Source organism: Archocentrus centrarchus, chromosome 24 (assembly GCF_007364275.1).
Source record: "Archocentrus centrarchus isolate MPI-CPG fArcCen1 chromosome 24, fArcCen1, whole genome shotgun sequence".
Classification (NCBI taxonomy): Eukaryota; Metazoa; Chordata; class Actinopteri; order Cichliformes; family Cichlidae; genus Archocentrus; species Archocentrus centrarchus.
The window spans coordinates 22758501-22775849 of record NC_044369.1 but is presented as its reverse complement, the minus strand read 5'-3'; the positions used below and the strand labels follow the sequence as shown (position 1 = coordinate 22775849).

Genomic DNA, 17349 nt, shown 5'->3' with positions numbered 1-17349 from the left:
TTGTGAGACATGCAAACATTTGTGGGTTCAGAAACTGGGACCCAAACATTACTCATAAGAGACCCTTATAACAGTATGTTATACAAAATGCTGATGTTAGTTGGCAAAACACATGTACTCAACTTCATAAAATCCACTGAGGCTTCATGAAAAATTTAATATGGCTTTGTTTTCCAAAATAATTACAATTTAAAATGGTATTCTATTCAGAATAAGATCTTAGCAACACAGGATTTAAAGTCCAAATTTTATATTCATGAATGCAATCAAGACTACGGCACAAAATAGATGTTTTTATTATGGTAGTATAATAGTAATTTTGAGGCGCTCTAGATCATAAAATGTAATATAAAGACAAACTCATGCTACAATAAACACAAATGCGCATTTATTTATTTTTTTCATCCAAGTCTCTCAGGAAAATTCTGCAAATAATACTTTCATTCTTCAAGTGAGGGATAACAAAAAGCCTTCAATAAAGGGGAACTTTTTTCTTTTTGAATTTCAAATCTCTCTTGACAAAGTTCCATGCAGAAAAAGCTGCTGCATATTTTCCCAGAAACCCATCTGGTCATCTGCTGCTGCTGTAGGATGTCAATGCAGACAAGGGGGCTCGGAATGGCAGTGTCCTGGCGCTGGTAGCCAGTGCCGGCTGTCAGGATGTCAGAGAGAGGAAGCAGCAAAGAGAGAGAGAGAGAGGGAGAGAGAGAGCAGTCAGCCAGGTGGTGCCGCCTGTCGACAGGCCGGCTGGTGGAGGAAGGGAGGGCGCGTGTCTGGGTTCGTTTCGTACTGCCAGCCTAAATTGGTGTTTCGAGAGCAGAAATGTCAGCTCATCTGGCACGTGTTTTGTTTGCCTGTATTTCCAAACACGCATCTCAGCTCCACAGCAGGTCATCTCCTTGTAATTCCCTTGAGAATGCAAAACCATGAGCGCACAGACACACACTGAGGTGATCCAGAGCATAAAGGCTGCAGCCCTTTTCAACTTAATGCTGCACTCCGTTGCAACTCTTGGTATTTGTGTCCGAGTTGTAGAGCTGAGTGAAATGGAGCGTGTCCATACATTTGTCTCTCTTACTTTCCTGCCGTCCTTCCCTGGGTATGGCTCGTCTCAGTCTTCCTGAAGAGCTGACCTTTCAGCAGACGGAGCGGACTGCACGCTGCGTTTAAAGCCGGAGGGACCGTATCTGCTCTGTACACAGAAACACGCCAACTATCTTCCTGTCCACAAATTGGTGTACACATTTCCCTAGGCCCAGTATCATATTTTGCCCTGTGTCTCAGACAGCAATTAAAGACGGCCTTTGACCTTTAACCTGAATCTGGGCCAGAGCTGAACATGATACCAGTTGGGTCAGCTGAACTTGTCAATAGTTAGTTAATTCTCTGCTAGTTTTGTGGGTTTGCTGCTGAAGGCTGTGGCCTGCAGGTCATTTACTTCCTTTTTTTTCCTAATTGTTTGGCGTCATGAATTAAGTGCTAAGTTGTTCCTAAAACAAGTTTGACCATTTAGCTATTTGATTGGTTCCTGTCCTTATTCCTCTTGTGCATTTTGTATTTCAAATATTGGATGAACTTGAGCTTAAAGGGGACCCGTTCCAGCACCATATTTTGAGTCCTGCAAAGTACTAAAGTAGCATTGCATTATCATAGAAATGATCTTCATTTAACTTACACTGGGCCTGGTATACCCCGTCAGTTTATAGACTTCCTGAAACAAGCTTTTAGCTCATTTCTCCCTGTTTTCAAGCAAGGTTCCTCCTGATTGGCTGCCGCTTACAATCAGAAGGATTGAAGAGCAGGTGGCCAGGACTTCTGTGCCCACATATGCACACTCATTGACATCATACAGAGCCAAGAGTATGAAAACTGCCTCCAACTGAGCTTTTGGTTCCTGGGGATCACACACACTGTGCTCATTATTTGAAACATTGGCCATGCACTATTGAAATCATAAATATGAGCAAGCATAACAGGTCCTCTTTAAAGCGCCTGGGTGTCTTTTGAGACATTCTCTCAGACATTTGGTGCTGAATAGCTGTATGAAGAGAAACCTATATAAAATAGGCAGAGAAATCACTTTCTCAGTTTTCAGTAGGCTCTCTATAATACAATACAATGCAGTGCTGGCTTTCATCATTGTGAATCTGTTGTCAGCAGCTTGTGTAACAACACCTTGATCCAGGAATAATACACAAGACAGTTCTCTCCACTCCTTTTCTTCCCTGGGAAAAATGACCTAACTTAGACTTGTTTTTTTTTTTTTTTCCCCCCCCCTTGCTAACCTTCACGTCGACGCTGCAGAGAGCCTCGTCTTCCCAGGGGTTGTAGAAAATTAGATCTGGGAAATGGAGGAAATCTGTAAGTGAGGTGGGAGTAGATAAGATAGGTTCAAACAAGGTGGGTGCACCAAAGTAATTTAAAGTTGAGCATCACAAATTGATGACATGTTAATAGTGGAAAGCATGCTATGCTGGATTTTTTTTTCTTTTAATGCACAGTGTCAATAGCCCCATTGAAAAATAAAACCACTAAAGCTGCATTTCGGCTGCAGTTGACCCGTGGAGTTACGCAGGGGTTCGACCTTCTTTTGCCATGTAGGTCGACATCCACCCATGCTAGAGAGAGACAGAGCGCTACAAGCTAACTTTATGCCAGTGAGACAAAGGGGAAGGTGCTGTGAGGGCTTGTTAGATAGTCTGCTGTGTATCTGGGATGACGAGGTGCGAGGGCTTCAGGCAGATGAACTTCAGATCACAGAGGTGCAAAGCGTCAAGGCAGCGAAGAGCTTATTTGCATGTGACTGTGTTTATAGTGAAACACAGCAAAAGGTGTTAAAAGCACAGATGTCTAAAACATGAGCTGAGCTGAAGTTTTCAAGGAGTTTTCAAAACTAATGGACTTCTTATTCAGATCAACATCAGCTTCACCTTTCTTGGCTCTATTGGCTTTTTTACAGCTTGTTCAACCTGGTGTTGATAGCTGCAGGGGCATTATGAAGTGATAAGCGCTTAATTGTTGTTCTAAATGAAGTTGGAAGGGAAGTTGGAATCGCATGCAGAGAAGCGTTGGCATCGTTATATTTACTGTTGAAGGATCAGTTCCAGCTAAATTAGGCCTCACACATTCTGATGTGTCACCTGAACACAGGAAGCACTCTTTTGGTGAAAAGCTGACTCCCTTTTGTTTGGCTTTACTGTTCAACAGTAATGCATGGTGACAGGAGCTGTGGACCAAAAGCAATTTCTAGGCTGAATGGTTGTACATGCACGTATGCATGCACATATGCATGTGAGATGTCAGAAATGCTTATGATCAAAATGGAGAAAAAGTGGAACAATTAAAAGCAGTTTTCAAGAAACTTTGTGCAAATGTTTCAGCATATTTCACAATGCTTAAAAAAAAATAATTCACTTGGTAAGTTGTGATAGTTTGGTTCCTTTATAATGGAGGTATTGTATGTATGCTGGGGAGGGCAAGCCATTACGCTCTTGTCAAAGCTACTAAAACCCACAGACAAAACTAATAGTTGCTTATTGACAGCTGCCCTGATTGGTTAGTTTGCGTCATCGTGTCCTATTGGTGTTTGAATCTGAATTCCAGTGTAAACAGATGTGAGGGCTGTGAAAAAGGGGATCTCTCTTTCTCGCTGTCTTGATGTGATTGGTTACATTGTTACATCAGTTAATGAGCACTAGTGTATCCAACTAAAGTGGCCAGTGAGTTTATATCCACGAATCACCAAACTGATTTCCACAGCGCCGTCAAGATGACGTCTACCTTCTAAATGTGAGGCCTTCAAATTTGTATCTATTGTTGGACCGGCGCTGATTCTCCGTCCGTGCTGCAGGAGAACGCTGAGAGACAGGCTGCAGATACAGAGAGCGGGGGCGGGGCTCAGTGAGTCAGAGAGAAGAGATGCAAACACTGGCATGGCTTTAGTAAAAACGATTTCTGGAGCTCAGCATTAAAGTATATTGATGCAAACAGTACGGTCTCATCGTCTGTCCTTTTTGAAAACATTTGATGTAGCTTAAAGATGCCTTATCGCCCAGCTGCGTGCCCACCAATCTAATCGGTCCAAAAAATGTTTTGAAAAGAACAAAATGAATACAGAAAGTGAAGTTCAGTTTTCTGGCTTTGTCAAACCTGCAGCTCAAAACCCAAAGATACAAATTAGAAAACTGCAACATTAAATCAGTAAATGACAGAAAATCCACTTTCCTCATTGATCATCTAATCCGTTTATGAATGGATTATTTCAGCTTTTAAGAACTCTGCTGGTAAAAGTTTACCCCTCTCTGGGTGTTAAAAAAAATCCTTTTTTTTTGCTGTGAAGTTGGTAGTTTTTTTTTTTTTTGTTTTGTTTTTTTATACTTTAAACTTCTTGAAGTTGATATCTTGTAGCTGCGTCTGTCGCACTGACTCAGCCATTCAGATGAGAGAACACACAGTGTAACATCTTCAAGGCATTAATCATGGTCTATTGCAGGCTAACATCCATCTCTCTTCCTCTGGCTCTGCTCAGATTTAGTCAGTGTCAAACTCTGCTGTTTTCACGCTGAGAAAAATCGCCCGTCTCATTCAGGCACAGCTTTCCTTCATTTTACATCATTTATCATGGTGAAAGCTGTTGTTTGCTGTGGGAAATTTCCAAGTAATATTGAAAGCGCGCTGCACAGATGCTTTATACACACATTCGAGTTTGCTGTGTTAGTTGAGGCTAAGCTGTGTGTGTGCATGTGTGTGTTTCTGTTTGTAATGCAGGAGATGGAGGAGAGAATCCAGCATTTTGATACATTCCTGTGAAACGGAGAGAATATACCCATCAGGTAGATCCTGAACAGCCTGGGACCACAACAACAACAACGACAACAACAACAACAACAACACAAACTGAGTGAGCATGAGTGAAGGAGCTTCAGCCTTCAACACAAAAACAACACAAATGTTTAGAACTCCAGCACCCTCCTCGTTGCTGTGAGGGAACAAAACGAGGATGAGGACAGAGACATTCAATGGTGCTATCGTCTCAGGAACCTGGCCACATCCAGACCCATTCTACACAACCAAACCCCTGGAGGTGTGTCAGCAACGCACACATACACACACGTACACAGAGACACGCGTGCACACACCGACAGTGACGGGCAACCCTGGTGCTACTCGGGTGCTATCCTCAACTTTATTCATGCTGCTCTCGGGAAGATTTCTCCTTAACTTGGACGACTAGAAAAACCAACAGATCGGGTGATGTCACATCACAGCGTGGCCGCGCATACACAACCTAAACACTTCACACGAGTATGCATCTATTTCTACAAAACAGACACACTCACGCAGACCCTCACCAGCAGAAGTGTGAATGCAGAGTGCCGCCAGGAGACGGAGGACAGGGCGTGAATCGGTGAACGACGTCACCGAGCCCTCCCGCCCTCGAGCGGAGCGCTTCATCATAGGCCAGTTATTACCGCGCTATCATGCGGCTCTTTTTTTTTTTTCTTTCTGCCCTCTTAGCTACTTGATTAGTTCCATATCTGAGCCACAATCACCCAGAAGAATAGTTTACAAAGAAGTTTTTACCGTAGACACAAACTCGATGAGGTTAGCACAGCAGGACTAGAATCAATTATGTCCTCTTCATTATAGCGGTCACCAAGCGTGGAAAGCCGTTAGCCCCCTCAGTGCTGGTCTCAGAGTTACATAGCCTCTGGGTCATCTGTAAAACCTCCTCACTCGAAACATTCGCTGACAGACCACCTCTGGCATTCACAGTCTTAGCAGATTGTCATGTCCTAAATAGTTGCGGTAGCTCGAACCCCGACTCCTCTTCACCACATTCACAGTATGAATGTTTTCCTTCCCGCTCAAGCAGTGCCCTCCAGTTGATTTATTTTTTTCTTTTGTATCCCATCCCCCCCCCTGCCCGCCCGCCTGACACACTCCTGCTGAGGAACTGGAAGCAGTACAAATTGGAAGGCGTCTGTAGTTTTTGCACTGCCTAGCGTGTGCCTTATGTCTAACCTCATATGAAACTGGTATATTTAGCAGGATATTTGTTTTACTACTCGTGACAATGAACAGACTCCAAGTTGGGGTGGGTATTACCGCTGAGGTCACGGGGGACCTTGAGGCAGCAAAAAAAAAAAAAAAAAAACAAGGAAAGAAATTATCCGCCATTAGATCGATTAAACATATCTACGCTATTCAAAGAAGTGAGAACAGTGTTGTGGTCAGATATATCTCAAATATTGTTAAAATATTTAAATTTATTCGTGTTTCTGTTCAAACCTCAGACCAGTTGGGGAAGGTCAGTTTCCTCCTGAGCAGACAGCAGGTGGAAGGAGAGGTTGGTGACACCAGCCTTATTTTGTTTTGTTTTTTAATATGCAGAAAATAAAAAAAAAAAGGAGAAAAAAAAAAGGATTTCTTGTGCCAAGTGTTATCTCACTCACTCAAAAGGTGCTGACATAACGGTGCCTGTTCACCGGCATTCTGTTTCAACTCTGAAAATGTTCTATTAATCCTAACAGCCTGTGTGTTATGTTTTTGTATTTGGTAATTTTTTTTAAAAAAAAAACTTTTTTTTTATAAAAATGCTTTGCTTGAATTGTTTTTACATGGGTTGTGAATCCACACTGAACAAGGCCATTCTAGGCAGTGCCCGTCACTAAACTGTGTAAAGCATTACTTTGTTGTTTCTCCTCCTTTTACATGTGTGTACCGACTTTATGGATTTGTTTCATTCTCCTCTCTCAACGACAGACAAGCGAAGCTGGAATTTTCACCTGCGGCCAACACAGTACACGTTTCCCCAACTGTAGTAATTTAAGATATATATATATGGAAGCTTTATAAGGTTTTTGTGGCATTTTTTTTTTTTTTTTTGTGTGTGTGTGTGTGTTTTGAAGATGCCATATTTTGAACAGGCGTAGACTGGAGAAGCCCCCCCCCTCCCCTCTTGCCTCCCCTCGTCTTTCTTCATTTCTCTCAGTGCACTCTTTGTCCAGTCCTCAGACCTCTCGGTGCAACTCTGGCCCCAGCTCACCTCTGCCTTTTCTCTGATTCAAGGTGGCAAAATCAAAAGAGCGTATGCAAACTGGCGATGACAGGTTAGCACTTGGACTACTGCAGAGAGGGAAAACCAATGCTACCTCAGCTTAACTTATTTTAATGCGAAAAACTGTTTACTGGGTACAAAACAGTATTTTTTCCTTTTTTCCTCCCCACTCAAAATACTGTTGCAACATCCACAGTACCACCTTAGGTACCAGATCAGCGCAACCACAGCTGCTGCAGTAATCCAAGAGTTGTTTATATCTCTGATTGTTATATACGTATGTTTGCATTTGAGCCAGATGATGATTGCATAAATTTTAAGGATATTTGATGGACTGTTTATTTGATGCTTTAGTTTCAGGTTCTCTTAATTACTTTACATACTTCAACACTGAGGAGTCGTCCTGAGTCTGCTCCTTTTATCACCAGATACCTTCTTAAAAGCTACAGAGAGCATTTATTGCCTCTTTTACACACCCATCGCCTTTTATTCCCAAGTGTTCCAAGTGTTTGTGTTTTTTTTTTCTCCCCATTTCATCTCATGATTCTGGTTATTTATTATGAAATATGTTTTACACCTAATATTCAGCACATTGTCTTTTTGTACTTTTGAACAGAATCGGGAAGCGTCGCGCGTCCATTTGAATGATTTCTTTTTTTTTTTTTTTTTTGCAGAATTGCGTAGCGTTTGTGTAGCAGGTTTATTTGGCATGTACGGGGGAATAAAGGGTTTACAGGTCTCTCAGGTTTCAACACGTGACAACATGCCCTTTCAGCTTTTCTATTTATTTCATTGTTCTGATGTTATCTTTGTTAAAAGCGGTTACAGACTGTGGCATACTGGAAAAAGTTAGCATTAGGATATTTAAAACCGTTACGAGAAACAGGACCAGATTAACTTTTTTTTTAATGATGTCTCCAGTTTCTGCCAAGAACTATTTTTATGGATTAAAAAAAAAAAAAAAAAAAAAAAAAAAAAAAAAATTGGGGTATAAAATATGGGTAGTCAAATGTCATACATTGTGATCTTCCTTTTTTTTTTTTAATTATAAATTGTAGCCAGTTTTGGACTAACAACCAATTTTTGTCTGGTAGTGGAGACAGCTTAGTCCAGTATGCAGAAAGAAAAGGCTTGTTCTATCCTGAATGATTTTGTTCTTCCCTCTTTCAGTTAATTTAGACTTTACATAGCTTTGTCAGTTCTGTTTGTGTATTTAACACACCTGTTCGCAATTGTTACTTTAGTGTAAGTTATATTTGAAATGGAACATTTACTGTATTTCTAAAATAAACTGCTGTGATATACTTGAATAAAGGTGCAAACTGTAACTTTGAAGTGCTTTTTTTTTTGTTTTGTTTTGTTCCTTGCAGTTTCACAAGCAGCAGCGTAAAATGGCTGCAGTGCCTTGGATGGCCACTTGAGGCAGGCTTTCAAAAGGAGCCAGTCCCATATACTCCCGTATTACAGTGGAAACAAACATGTTTACAGCCTGATACAATAAACCAGTTTGGATTCTATAGCTAGCTAACTCTTTGTGACAACTGAATTGAGAATAAAGTTTTATTTTTATTTATTGGCTAATTCTAGTCACTGAAAAGGACTCCTCAGAAAGCCGTTTTCCCACAGGCTTCAATGGGCTCAAGTCTTTTTGCAACCACAGCTATTTCCATCTGGCACTTCCACATTGGCTTCATTTTTCTAATTCAAACCTAAGTCCATGTTTTATACTGTCTGTGTGCGCCTTGTCAACTTTAGTTGACAAACCAGTGAGTGATGTCATGCTGGCTATGACTGTCTTTTATATACAGTCTTTGGGAGTTTAAATGAACGATAAAGCCAAACTTGACATAGAAGAAAAAGAGAAAACCACAGTTTTTCAGAGACTGAGGTTAAACAGTCTATTCACACTTCTTAGCAGTAAATTAGAACCACAAAGTATTTTTCCATACCTTTGATTAACTGGGCAGCATGTAAAAAAAATAAAAAAATAGACTTGACACTGTGTTCATGTTCTGGTATATGTATTAGGTTTCAATAATAACAATTGTTAACTTCTTTTTGGGTACAGATTTACAGACATACCATTTTGAATCCAGCCTATCCATTTTTTTTTTCCTAAAAACATTTATACAGAATTGCCTTCAGGTTTTAAAATATACATATTTCCTTGCTGTATTTACAGAATACCAACCCGACATAATTTGCGGGTTGCAATGAAACATTGTATAAAACAGAAGCGGATGGGGGAGGGACTTGAAACACAGAGAAACATGGATAAACAAATAACATCTATGATAACAGTCACGGGTGAATATTGTGCTTTTTTTCCGGAGGAACTGTCCCAACTTGAATCTGATCAGACGTCAGCGGAAGGAGGAATCCCCCCCCCTCTCTCAATGTAGTGCTGTCTTTGTCCCAGAGAGCAAGTCAGTGTGAATAAAGGGAGGGAAAGAAAAAAAGCCACTCACCCTCCAGATGATATCTCAATCAGACTGGAATTACGCAGGAACACTGGAGGAAACATTTTTTTTCTCTTTTTAAACCCCACCTGACCCCGATTTGATGCTTTTTTTCCTACGTTTAGTGAGTCATTTAAAGACCCGGGTTACACAGAGTTCAGAATCTGGTTTTAAAGTTTCCTCATAAATCCACACAGTTGGAATTTTGCTTTTTGGTGCAGTGGAGAGAGAAGAAACTCATCGGATCCACTTTTCCTCCTATCCTGGAGATGCCGCTACAGAAAAACGTTCATACGCCACAAAAAAATTTCACTAATGCATGACTATGACTCTTACACCTGTTACGTGTGATTTACTCAAAGGGACATGAATCTGGACCTGCGTTGGCTTTCAGCTGAGTCAGAATAAATGAAAGAAATGAAGTGGGTGCCGAGTTTACAGAGATCTGTAAAAAAAAAAAGGCAGCGTTGGGGGAGGAGGGGTGGGCAGATGACTTCATTTAAAAACCATGGAGCTTTCAAATTACTAAGAGGACCCTGTGCCTGTTGGATGAGAGAATGAACTACTACCATGACACATACAGTACTGGAGGTTGGGTTTCGTCACCTGACATGGCTGAGTAGTTAAATATGAGTACATTCTGCACAGGGTATTTTTTACTTTTTTTTCCCCCAGGTGTGGGGCAACAGTGTGAGTGGATGCTGGCGTCAAGTCCAGAGGTCGCCGACCGACTGACCGAGCGATCGGTCCGTCTCTTAAGCTGCTGTCACACGTCGTCCCACAACTGGAGCTCAGCTGGTGTTAAGCGTTGACCCAGTGCGACCCAGTCCGAGCCACCCTCAGCCACTCTGGATATACTTTTTGATGACCACGCAGCCGTGTCTGAAGAGCGGGCAGGGCAGTGACTGCAAGAGTGTCCAAGTGTTGGTGCAAGGGTCAAAGGTCTCCATGTTGCCGAGGGCTGGGCCCTCGCTGCTCACGATGCCTCCTGTGGCGTAGATCTTCCCGTCCAGAATGACGGCGCTGCACAAGAAGACACAAAATCTCTTTTAGTAAAAGTTGGAACTGGATGAGGAGGAATAGACAAAACGCACACCAGATTATTGGAAACAATCCTTCAAGAAAGTGACATTTATCTGTAAATTTAAAAATGATATAGGAAGGTATTTGTAAACTTTTTGTTTACTATTTGATGGCAGCCTATCAGTTTCCCTGCTGCTAAACTAAATAGGCTTTGCACAAATGTGCTGCTGGAGTTTCATATTGAGCAGATACTCAAGGACTGAAACCTCTCATATCTACTTCCCCATAAAAGCGAATAAAACAACACAAACTAATCAAACCTGGTAATTCTCATCATTTATGGTCGCCATTTTTCAGCAACAGCCGTTCACGGCATTCACTTTGTCAGAGGCGAAATCTGCCTCAAACAATATAATAATAAAAAAAAAAAACGTTTTTCTCGCTTAGTGGGAAAAGCTGTTTACTGTTCGGAATCATTTCCCTCTGCTTTACTGTGAAAAGCCTTTACCTACATAACAGTGATTATGTTATTGTGAAATAGCTACAGAAAGTCTATATAGACATACAAAAAAAAAAAAGACTGCATTCTTTTTAATGGCCATCAGGGGGCATCTTCTCTGGTTGCAGAAACAGTTCTTGTACAGAAAACGGCCCCTGGGACCCTTGCTCTGTGACACTGTGATCAATCACCAGCCCCAGGTCACACTGAATAAAAGATTAATTCATTTTTTAAAATTATGGTCATCATTAAAATGGAAAAGGAGCAGAAACCAGGGAATTCTCATTGGCTTCCAGCTTGTGATTAGCAATGAACTTGCTCCATCCTCGTTTTCACAGTCAGATCCACACTCCGTCTCATGTCCAGTTTCAAGACACCACTATGGTGGCTACATCCATCTGTTATAAGTACAATCTAGCTCCATAAAATAAATCCAAAACAAAATGAAGAAATGTGAAAAAAAATGATACAAAAGAAGCTCAACAAATCACAATCTGAATAAATAACTGCAGGTATTGTGGTAAGAGCTGGTTTTTATGTCTGTCCTTGGCAGTGAAGCTGAAACAGGTGTTGGCTAAAGTCTTACTCATACCATACTCATTTATAGTCGTGTGAAAAAACAAAGTTTTCACAGGAAAAACTTAAGTACGCCCTTACTGCTTCCATAGGAATTACTGTAAGAGGGTGAGTAGCAGCCAGGTGCTACTAATCAAATGCATGTGATTAATTAATCATCAGCAAGTGTGAGCACCTCTATGAAAGCAGAGGTGTTGCTGGTCTGGAAGCAGGTGCGTACTGACGCATTCATCCAAAGTCTGACCGTGTAGCGCTCAGAGAAAGTTTGCAAAGTTGCATCTGAACAAACCTCGAGACTTCTGGACGGACGAGACCAAAGTGCAGATGTTTCACCGTTAACGCACAAACCACACAGCATATCAGCACAAGCACCTCATACAAACTGTCAAGCACTGTGATGGAGGGGTGACGATTTTGGTTTGGTTTGCAGACACAGGACCTGGGTACCACCGCGAGCTCCTCTGTAAACCAAAGTAAAGCGTCAAATGTGAGGCCGTCTGTCTGACAACTAGAGACTGGCCAAAAAGTGGGTCATGGAACAGGACACTGATCCCAAACACAGCAGCAAATCTCCAGCAGAACGGCTGAAACGGAAAAGAATCAAACTGTTGCAGTCGAAGACCAGACCTCGACTTGATTGAAATGCTGTGATGGGACCTTAAGATACACAACCTCAATGAACTGATGCAGTGTTGCAAAGAGGAGTGGGCCAAAATTCCTCCACAATAATGTGAGAGACTGATAAAGTCATACAGCAGCTGTGTATAGTAGCTGCTGCGCAAGTTGGCTGTTAGTATCCGTAACTGCCGAAAGATTTACAAATCATAATTTTGTATTAGAAAGCACGCATTATACACGCACCCACTGTTAGCACAAAACAGCAATGAGAGGTGATCAGTGTCAGCAAGATAAGTAGCTCAATGCAAGTATGAGCTGCTGTGGCTTTGATAAAGCTAGCTCTGAGTCACAGCGGCAGAAATATTGTTCGTGGTGTTAATCACAATCAGACAACAAAGCCACACAAAGACAACATCTCCACAAACATGCTGATTGTCATGCTGGGGGCCATGCCTGAGATTATTTGACATCACTCACACTTGCTCTCAACAACAGGGCTAAGGTGTGGGGAGGGTGTGTGTGTGTGTGTGTGTGTGTGGGGGGGGGGGGGGGGGGGGGGGGGGGGGGGGGGTTTGGAAATCACACACATTACAGTCTCTCTCGAGGGCGAGAGAGAGAAAAGCTACTGAAAAGCAAATATCTGTACAAATGTGCTCATTTGATATGAGAAACAGAAACAGGAGTTTGTGTGCGGAGAGGATTAAAACTTGGGCCGTAAGCTGATTAGGGCTTTGTACTCCTATTGGGCTCTGGAACGATCTGCATTTGCATAAGGTGCACGCTCAAACACACAGACACACACACGCTCGCACGCAGCGAGCAACATGCCGTCCTACTGCACAAATTCACAGCACTGTTAGGACTGGGAGGGGGAAGGCAAAAAAAAAAAAAAAAAAAAAAAAAAAAAAGATTATTACATAAAGCCTAAATCTACTCAAAGAGAAAAGCACAGCTGATCCAAAATGGAGAGAGGGGGAGAGCGCGCAGGGCGAAGCCTGGATGCTGCTCTTCCTGATAAACAGAGGGGAGGTGCAGGCCTGCGCAGGGCTGGACGCGGTGAGGGGAAAATATCTGCTCTCCTGCATGATGACCTCGTAGACTTCATCTTCTGTGCGGGAGCATGCACTGCAGATATTTCCCAAGTTTTCCTGTTTGACAGTGGCGTGTTTGTTGCCCCCTCCACCCCTCCCCTCCACCCCAGCCGCACATCTCCTCCCCCTCTCTTGTGTCAGACTTAGTTAAATGTAGCAGAACAGCTGCCTGGCGTGTGCTGGTGCAGCTTATCAATAACTCTGACAACATGATTTATGGTGTACGTTTTGCACATAAGATCACTGTCTGTAATTGCCTCCCAAATGTATTTCATGCATGCTTTTTTTTTTTTCTCCACTTCTGCAAAAAAAAAAAAAATTGAGAGAGGGAGAGAGAGAGAGAAAAGGGCTCAGGGCCTAGAAAACTGTGAGTTCATTATCCAGCAAACTGCACACCTCAGTGGCTCGAGTTGACTGGGATATTAGGGTGTGATCCCACTGCTGTTCATTTTCATTTTTCTCCCTTCATCAGCCATTATGTGCTCGCTAATGGTAGAAAAGTTACAGACTGCAGCTGTACTTTTTTTTTTTAAGGACACAAACATGACACTCTATACAATACCCCCCCCCCCCCCACTCCCCTCCCCGCCTCTGCAAAACCTAAATGACTCAAATTTCAGTTTAATAACTCAAAACAGTCTGAAAAAAAATTGATTAAATCAAGCCGCCTCAGATGCGTCTTGTTTCTCTCTCGGCGTGACAGACGGCGACGATACCGATCAGACGGATTTAACAATCGAGCCCACGTATTAGAAAGCAAATCTCCCACCGAGGGAGACTTCTCACGACTGAGCGCTGGAAAACGCTGTCAGCCCGTGGAGCCGTTCAAGTTTTAATTAACTGGCCTGAAAACATTTTCCCCGTGCAACCGTTTACCTGTGTTATGACACAAAGACTGACAGATTACTAATAAGATTGAGTTTTAGATTGTTTTCAGGCTGTGTAATAATGTCAAAGTGGGTTTTTTAAAAAAAAAAAAAAAAAAAAAAGCTTCACAAAACACAGAGCTGCAGTTTGAGCTTTTGAAAAATCTTTTAAATTTCACACTGGGGATTTAACTTGCGTGTGGTGCAGCTACATTAATTATCTCTTACCTGCAGAACTGCCGAGAGTGATTCATGTTGGGACCGGCCTTGATGTTGCCTTTGTCTGGGTCATAGATAGTGGTAGCTCGAGCGTAGGCTCCTCCCAGGATGAATATAAATCCATTTAGACTCACTGCAGGGGCGTATTTGTTATCTAAAGATATGAGAGCAGAGAGAGAGAGAAAGAGAGCGGAGGAAAAACAGGAGTTTTTTTTTTTTTTAAGAAAACAGAGCTATTGTTTGGATGTCATTCTGGCTCACAGCAGAAATTTCCATTCAGCATAATGACATCAATTTGTTCTTTTTTTTTTTTTTTTTTGCCCCCCCCCTCCTTCTGGTCCCTGCAGCGTATGCAAAAACAATCATCATCAACATTCTACTTATCACTTTACAGATATGCCCCACTCAAGATTGCTTTGAAAACAAAAAAAACAGAATGGATACCAAAACCGATGAAAAAGCGCAGTTCATAAATCACGGTGGCTTTATTGGGTTCCACTCCAAAATATGTTTGGGCTTGGAAGCAATATAAAAGAGTTACCTAAGTCCCAATAATTCACAATTGCATTAGGCCCTCTGGCACCTCCATAGATTTATAAAGTACAAAAAAAAATAAAAATAAATAAAGAAAAGAAAAAGCAATGTGTGCATGTATTGGCAATACATGAGCGAACAGGTGGGATACTGCATACTGTGCACGGTGTATAATTCACGCTGATACAGTATATCGCACACGAGGAAAGCAGAAGCATTGAAGCAGCGCCGCTGCAGAAGTATAGATGATGGGAAACAAAATGAAACAGTGGTTTGTGCGTAACGATGGCGGTTGGAAACCTGGAGTTTGCGAGCAGTGGCCCTGCTGTGTGGGAAGAGGAAATGTATTTCAAACTCCCAGCAATTTCTCCCTAGCAGACTCCAGCTGGCCAATTTACAAGCAGCATGAATAATGCGCAGACGCTCGGCCGTGAGCTGCTGTCCTCCTCGTTTTCTGCCACGATGGACGGGCATTCCTCATGGCAAACGGGCACCAGGAGGAGTTAAGCATGACACCTTAATAATGGCAGTGGAGGCAGCCCTAAAAAGCTACACCTCTGTATTTGAACCACCTTCCCTTTCCTCTACCTTTTACTGAGAGGAGACTGGGATATTTAATTAAAAGGTCAGCTCTGGAGTTCAGAGGTGCTACTGCCTGATTATTGAACTGACTGTACTGCATTATGTGCTCTAGGAGCCTGCTTTGTGTGTACAGCACTGCTTTAAAATAAATGATAATGCCAGCAACCTCTGGGGTTGAAAATTGAAGCCAACATGAAAGTGGCAAAAAACTTAAGCTCCTGGAATGGCCACTTAAGGATTGGTCCAAAATGAGTCAGTCCCTCTAGACTCTAATACTCAGCTTTGGAGCAGAAATAAACAGGTTTGCAGCCTGATACAAAAAAAAAAAGTTTTCCTCTCTAGAGCCAATTTTTCTTTTCATGACAACTCTAGTTATTTGTATAATGAAAAAAAATTCAAACCCATAATTTAAATTGTAATAAGGCTTGCAATTGTGCATATTTGAAGGTACAGTATGTAAAAATCTCTCCTCTAGATGTCGACAGATTGCAGTCAGCCAAATTCTGAATTTAAGTGCATAATCCTAGCTATGGTGGCCGCTCATCTGTAGTGAGTGTAGGCTGTCAGTCCGCTGTTTACCTCAGCTGTCAACATGTGTCCACGTCTGTTTACTCTGGAGGAGGCTGCAAAACTTTGTGAAAGGAGTCTGATGCAAGTCGATGAGTCAGTGAAGCTCACTGCTAACTGATGGCAGCGATACCGAGGTGAGTTATTGAGGAAATCCTGAACTTTTCTGGCAGTTAATGCTGCAGTTTTCGTCGCAGGTCTAATCTGCCGATGGTAAATAACTGCGACAATATTGGGAATAAATGAGCAGGTTTATGCACATTTTTATATATCAGAGCTCAGGAGATGAGGCCTGAGGTGAGGAGGAAGAGGATGAGGCGGAAATGAGGGAGGAGCAGTGGTGGAGGAGGAGAAAGACATGATGAAAATATACATGCATGTGTGATAAACCAGCGCCCACGACAGTGCATTTATAAGTTTATAAGTTGAGAACATTTTGTTTTGAGCCAGTTAGCCAAAATCGTATTTAGCATTACAATTATTTACAGTTAGCTTTGCTAACCAAGTAGTTGATAACTCCCCTGTGCTGTCCTCTTGTCCAAATATAGTTATTAAGCTCAAATGAAAGCAAAAGCCTTAAAATAGTAGTCCACAAACCTGTGTCTACATCCATCTGTTATGATGTTAAACAGGTGTAATGTTTGCAATGTCCAACATCTTAGTTCGGTGATAGTGTGCTAACGTTTGCTAATTACCGCTAAAAACCTAAGCACTGGATCAGATGAAGGTGTCAAAAGAAACGCTAAGTGCTCGCCAACGTTATTAAGAGTTTGTCCTTGGAGGGTGTCACATTTTCTAAAAGTCAGTCCAGTAGCTGCTGAGATATTTCACTTAAAATCTCAAATACGAAATTCATGTGAGTGCTACAGAAAGAAAAAAAAAGAGGCTCACCAAAGTCATGAATGATTCATCCTCCTGGGACCAATGTCTGCATGAGATTTCATGGCATTCCATTCAGTAGTTATTGAGCTATTTCACTTGTAGACTGACAGAGACAGACTATGCTGCTATCATGGTTGAAAAATACTATATTATTCACATATGACGATCCTGCAATCATTTACACAGAGTGAAATGCAATCTGAAGTTCCACTGCAACCATCTGAGGCGTCAGCCTCAATTTCTGCCCTTGAGAAACAAGTTGCCACTGATTGGTCTTCCTCACATTCTGCCAGACGTGTTTATTTTCTTCTTTTACCTTCTTCATCTCATTGATATGCTGCTGCCAGTCTTCCTGAGCGTACGTGTGTGTGCG

At 42.0% G+C, this 17349-nt stretch overlaps 2 protein-coding genes across 5 annotated transcripts in view; one reads left to right on the top strand and one right to left on the bottom strand.

Annotated features, from left to right (window-relative positions):
• The window catches only part of atad2b (ATPase family AAA domain containing 2B), a 66626-nt gene extending 60444 nt beyond the window's left edge, over nt 1-6182 (top strand). For all 3 annotated transcript variants that reach the window (XM_030721651.1, XM_030721650.1, XM_030721652.1), the window contains exon 28: nt 4768-6182. In XM_030721651.1, the coding sequence (XP_030577511.1) occupies nt 4768-4809 (42 nt within the window). In that variant the 3' untranslated portion in view covers nt 4810-6182. The remainder of the gene's footprint in view (nt 1-4767) is intronic.
• A 2882-nt stretch (nt 6183-9064) lies between these two features.
• klhl29 (kelch like family member 29) overlaps nt 9065-17349 on the bottom strand; it is a 242224-nt gene continuing 233939 nt past the window's right edge. For both annotated transcript variants that reach the window (XM_030722205.1, XM_030722206.1), the window contains exons 14-15: nt 14421-14565; nt 9065-10542 (exon numbers count right to left, since the gene is read on the bottom strand). In XM_030722205.1, the coding sequence (XP_030578065.1) occupies nt 10359-10542; nt 14421-14565 (329 nt within the window). In that variant the 3' untranslated portion in view covers nt 9065-10358. The remainder of the gene's footprint in view (nt 10543-14420; nt 14566-17349) is intronic.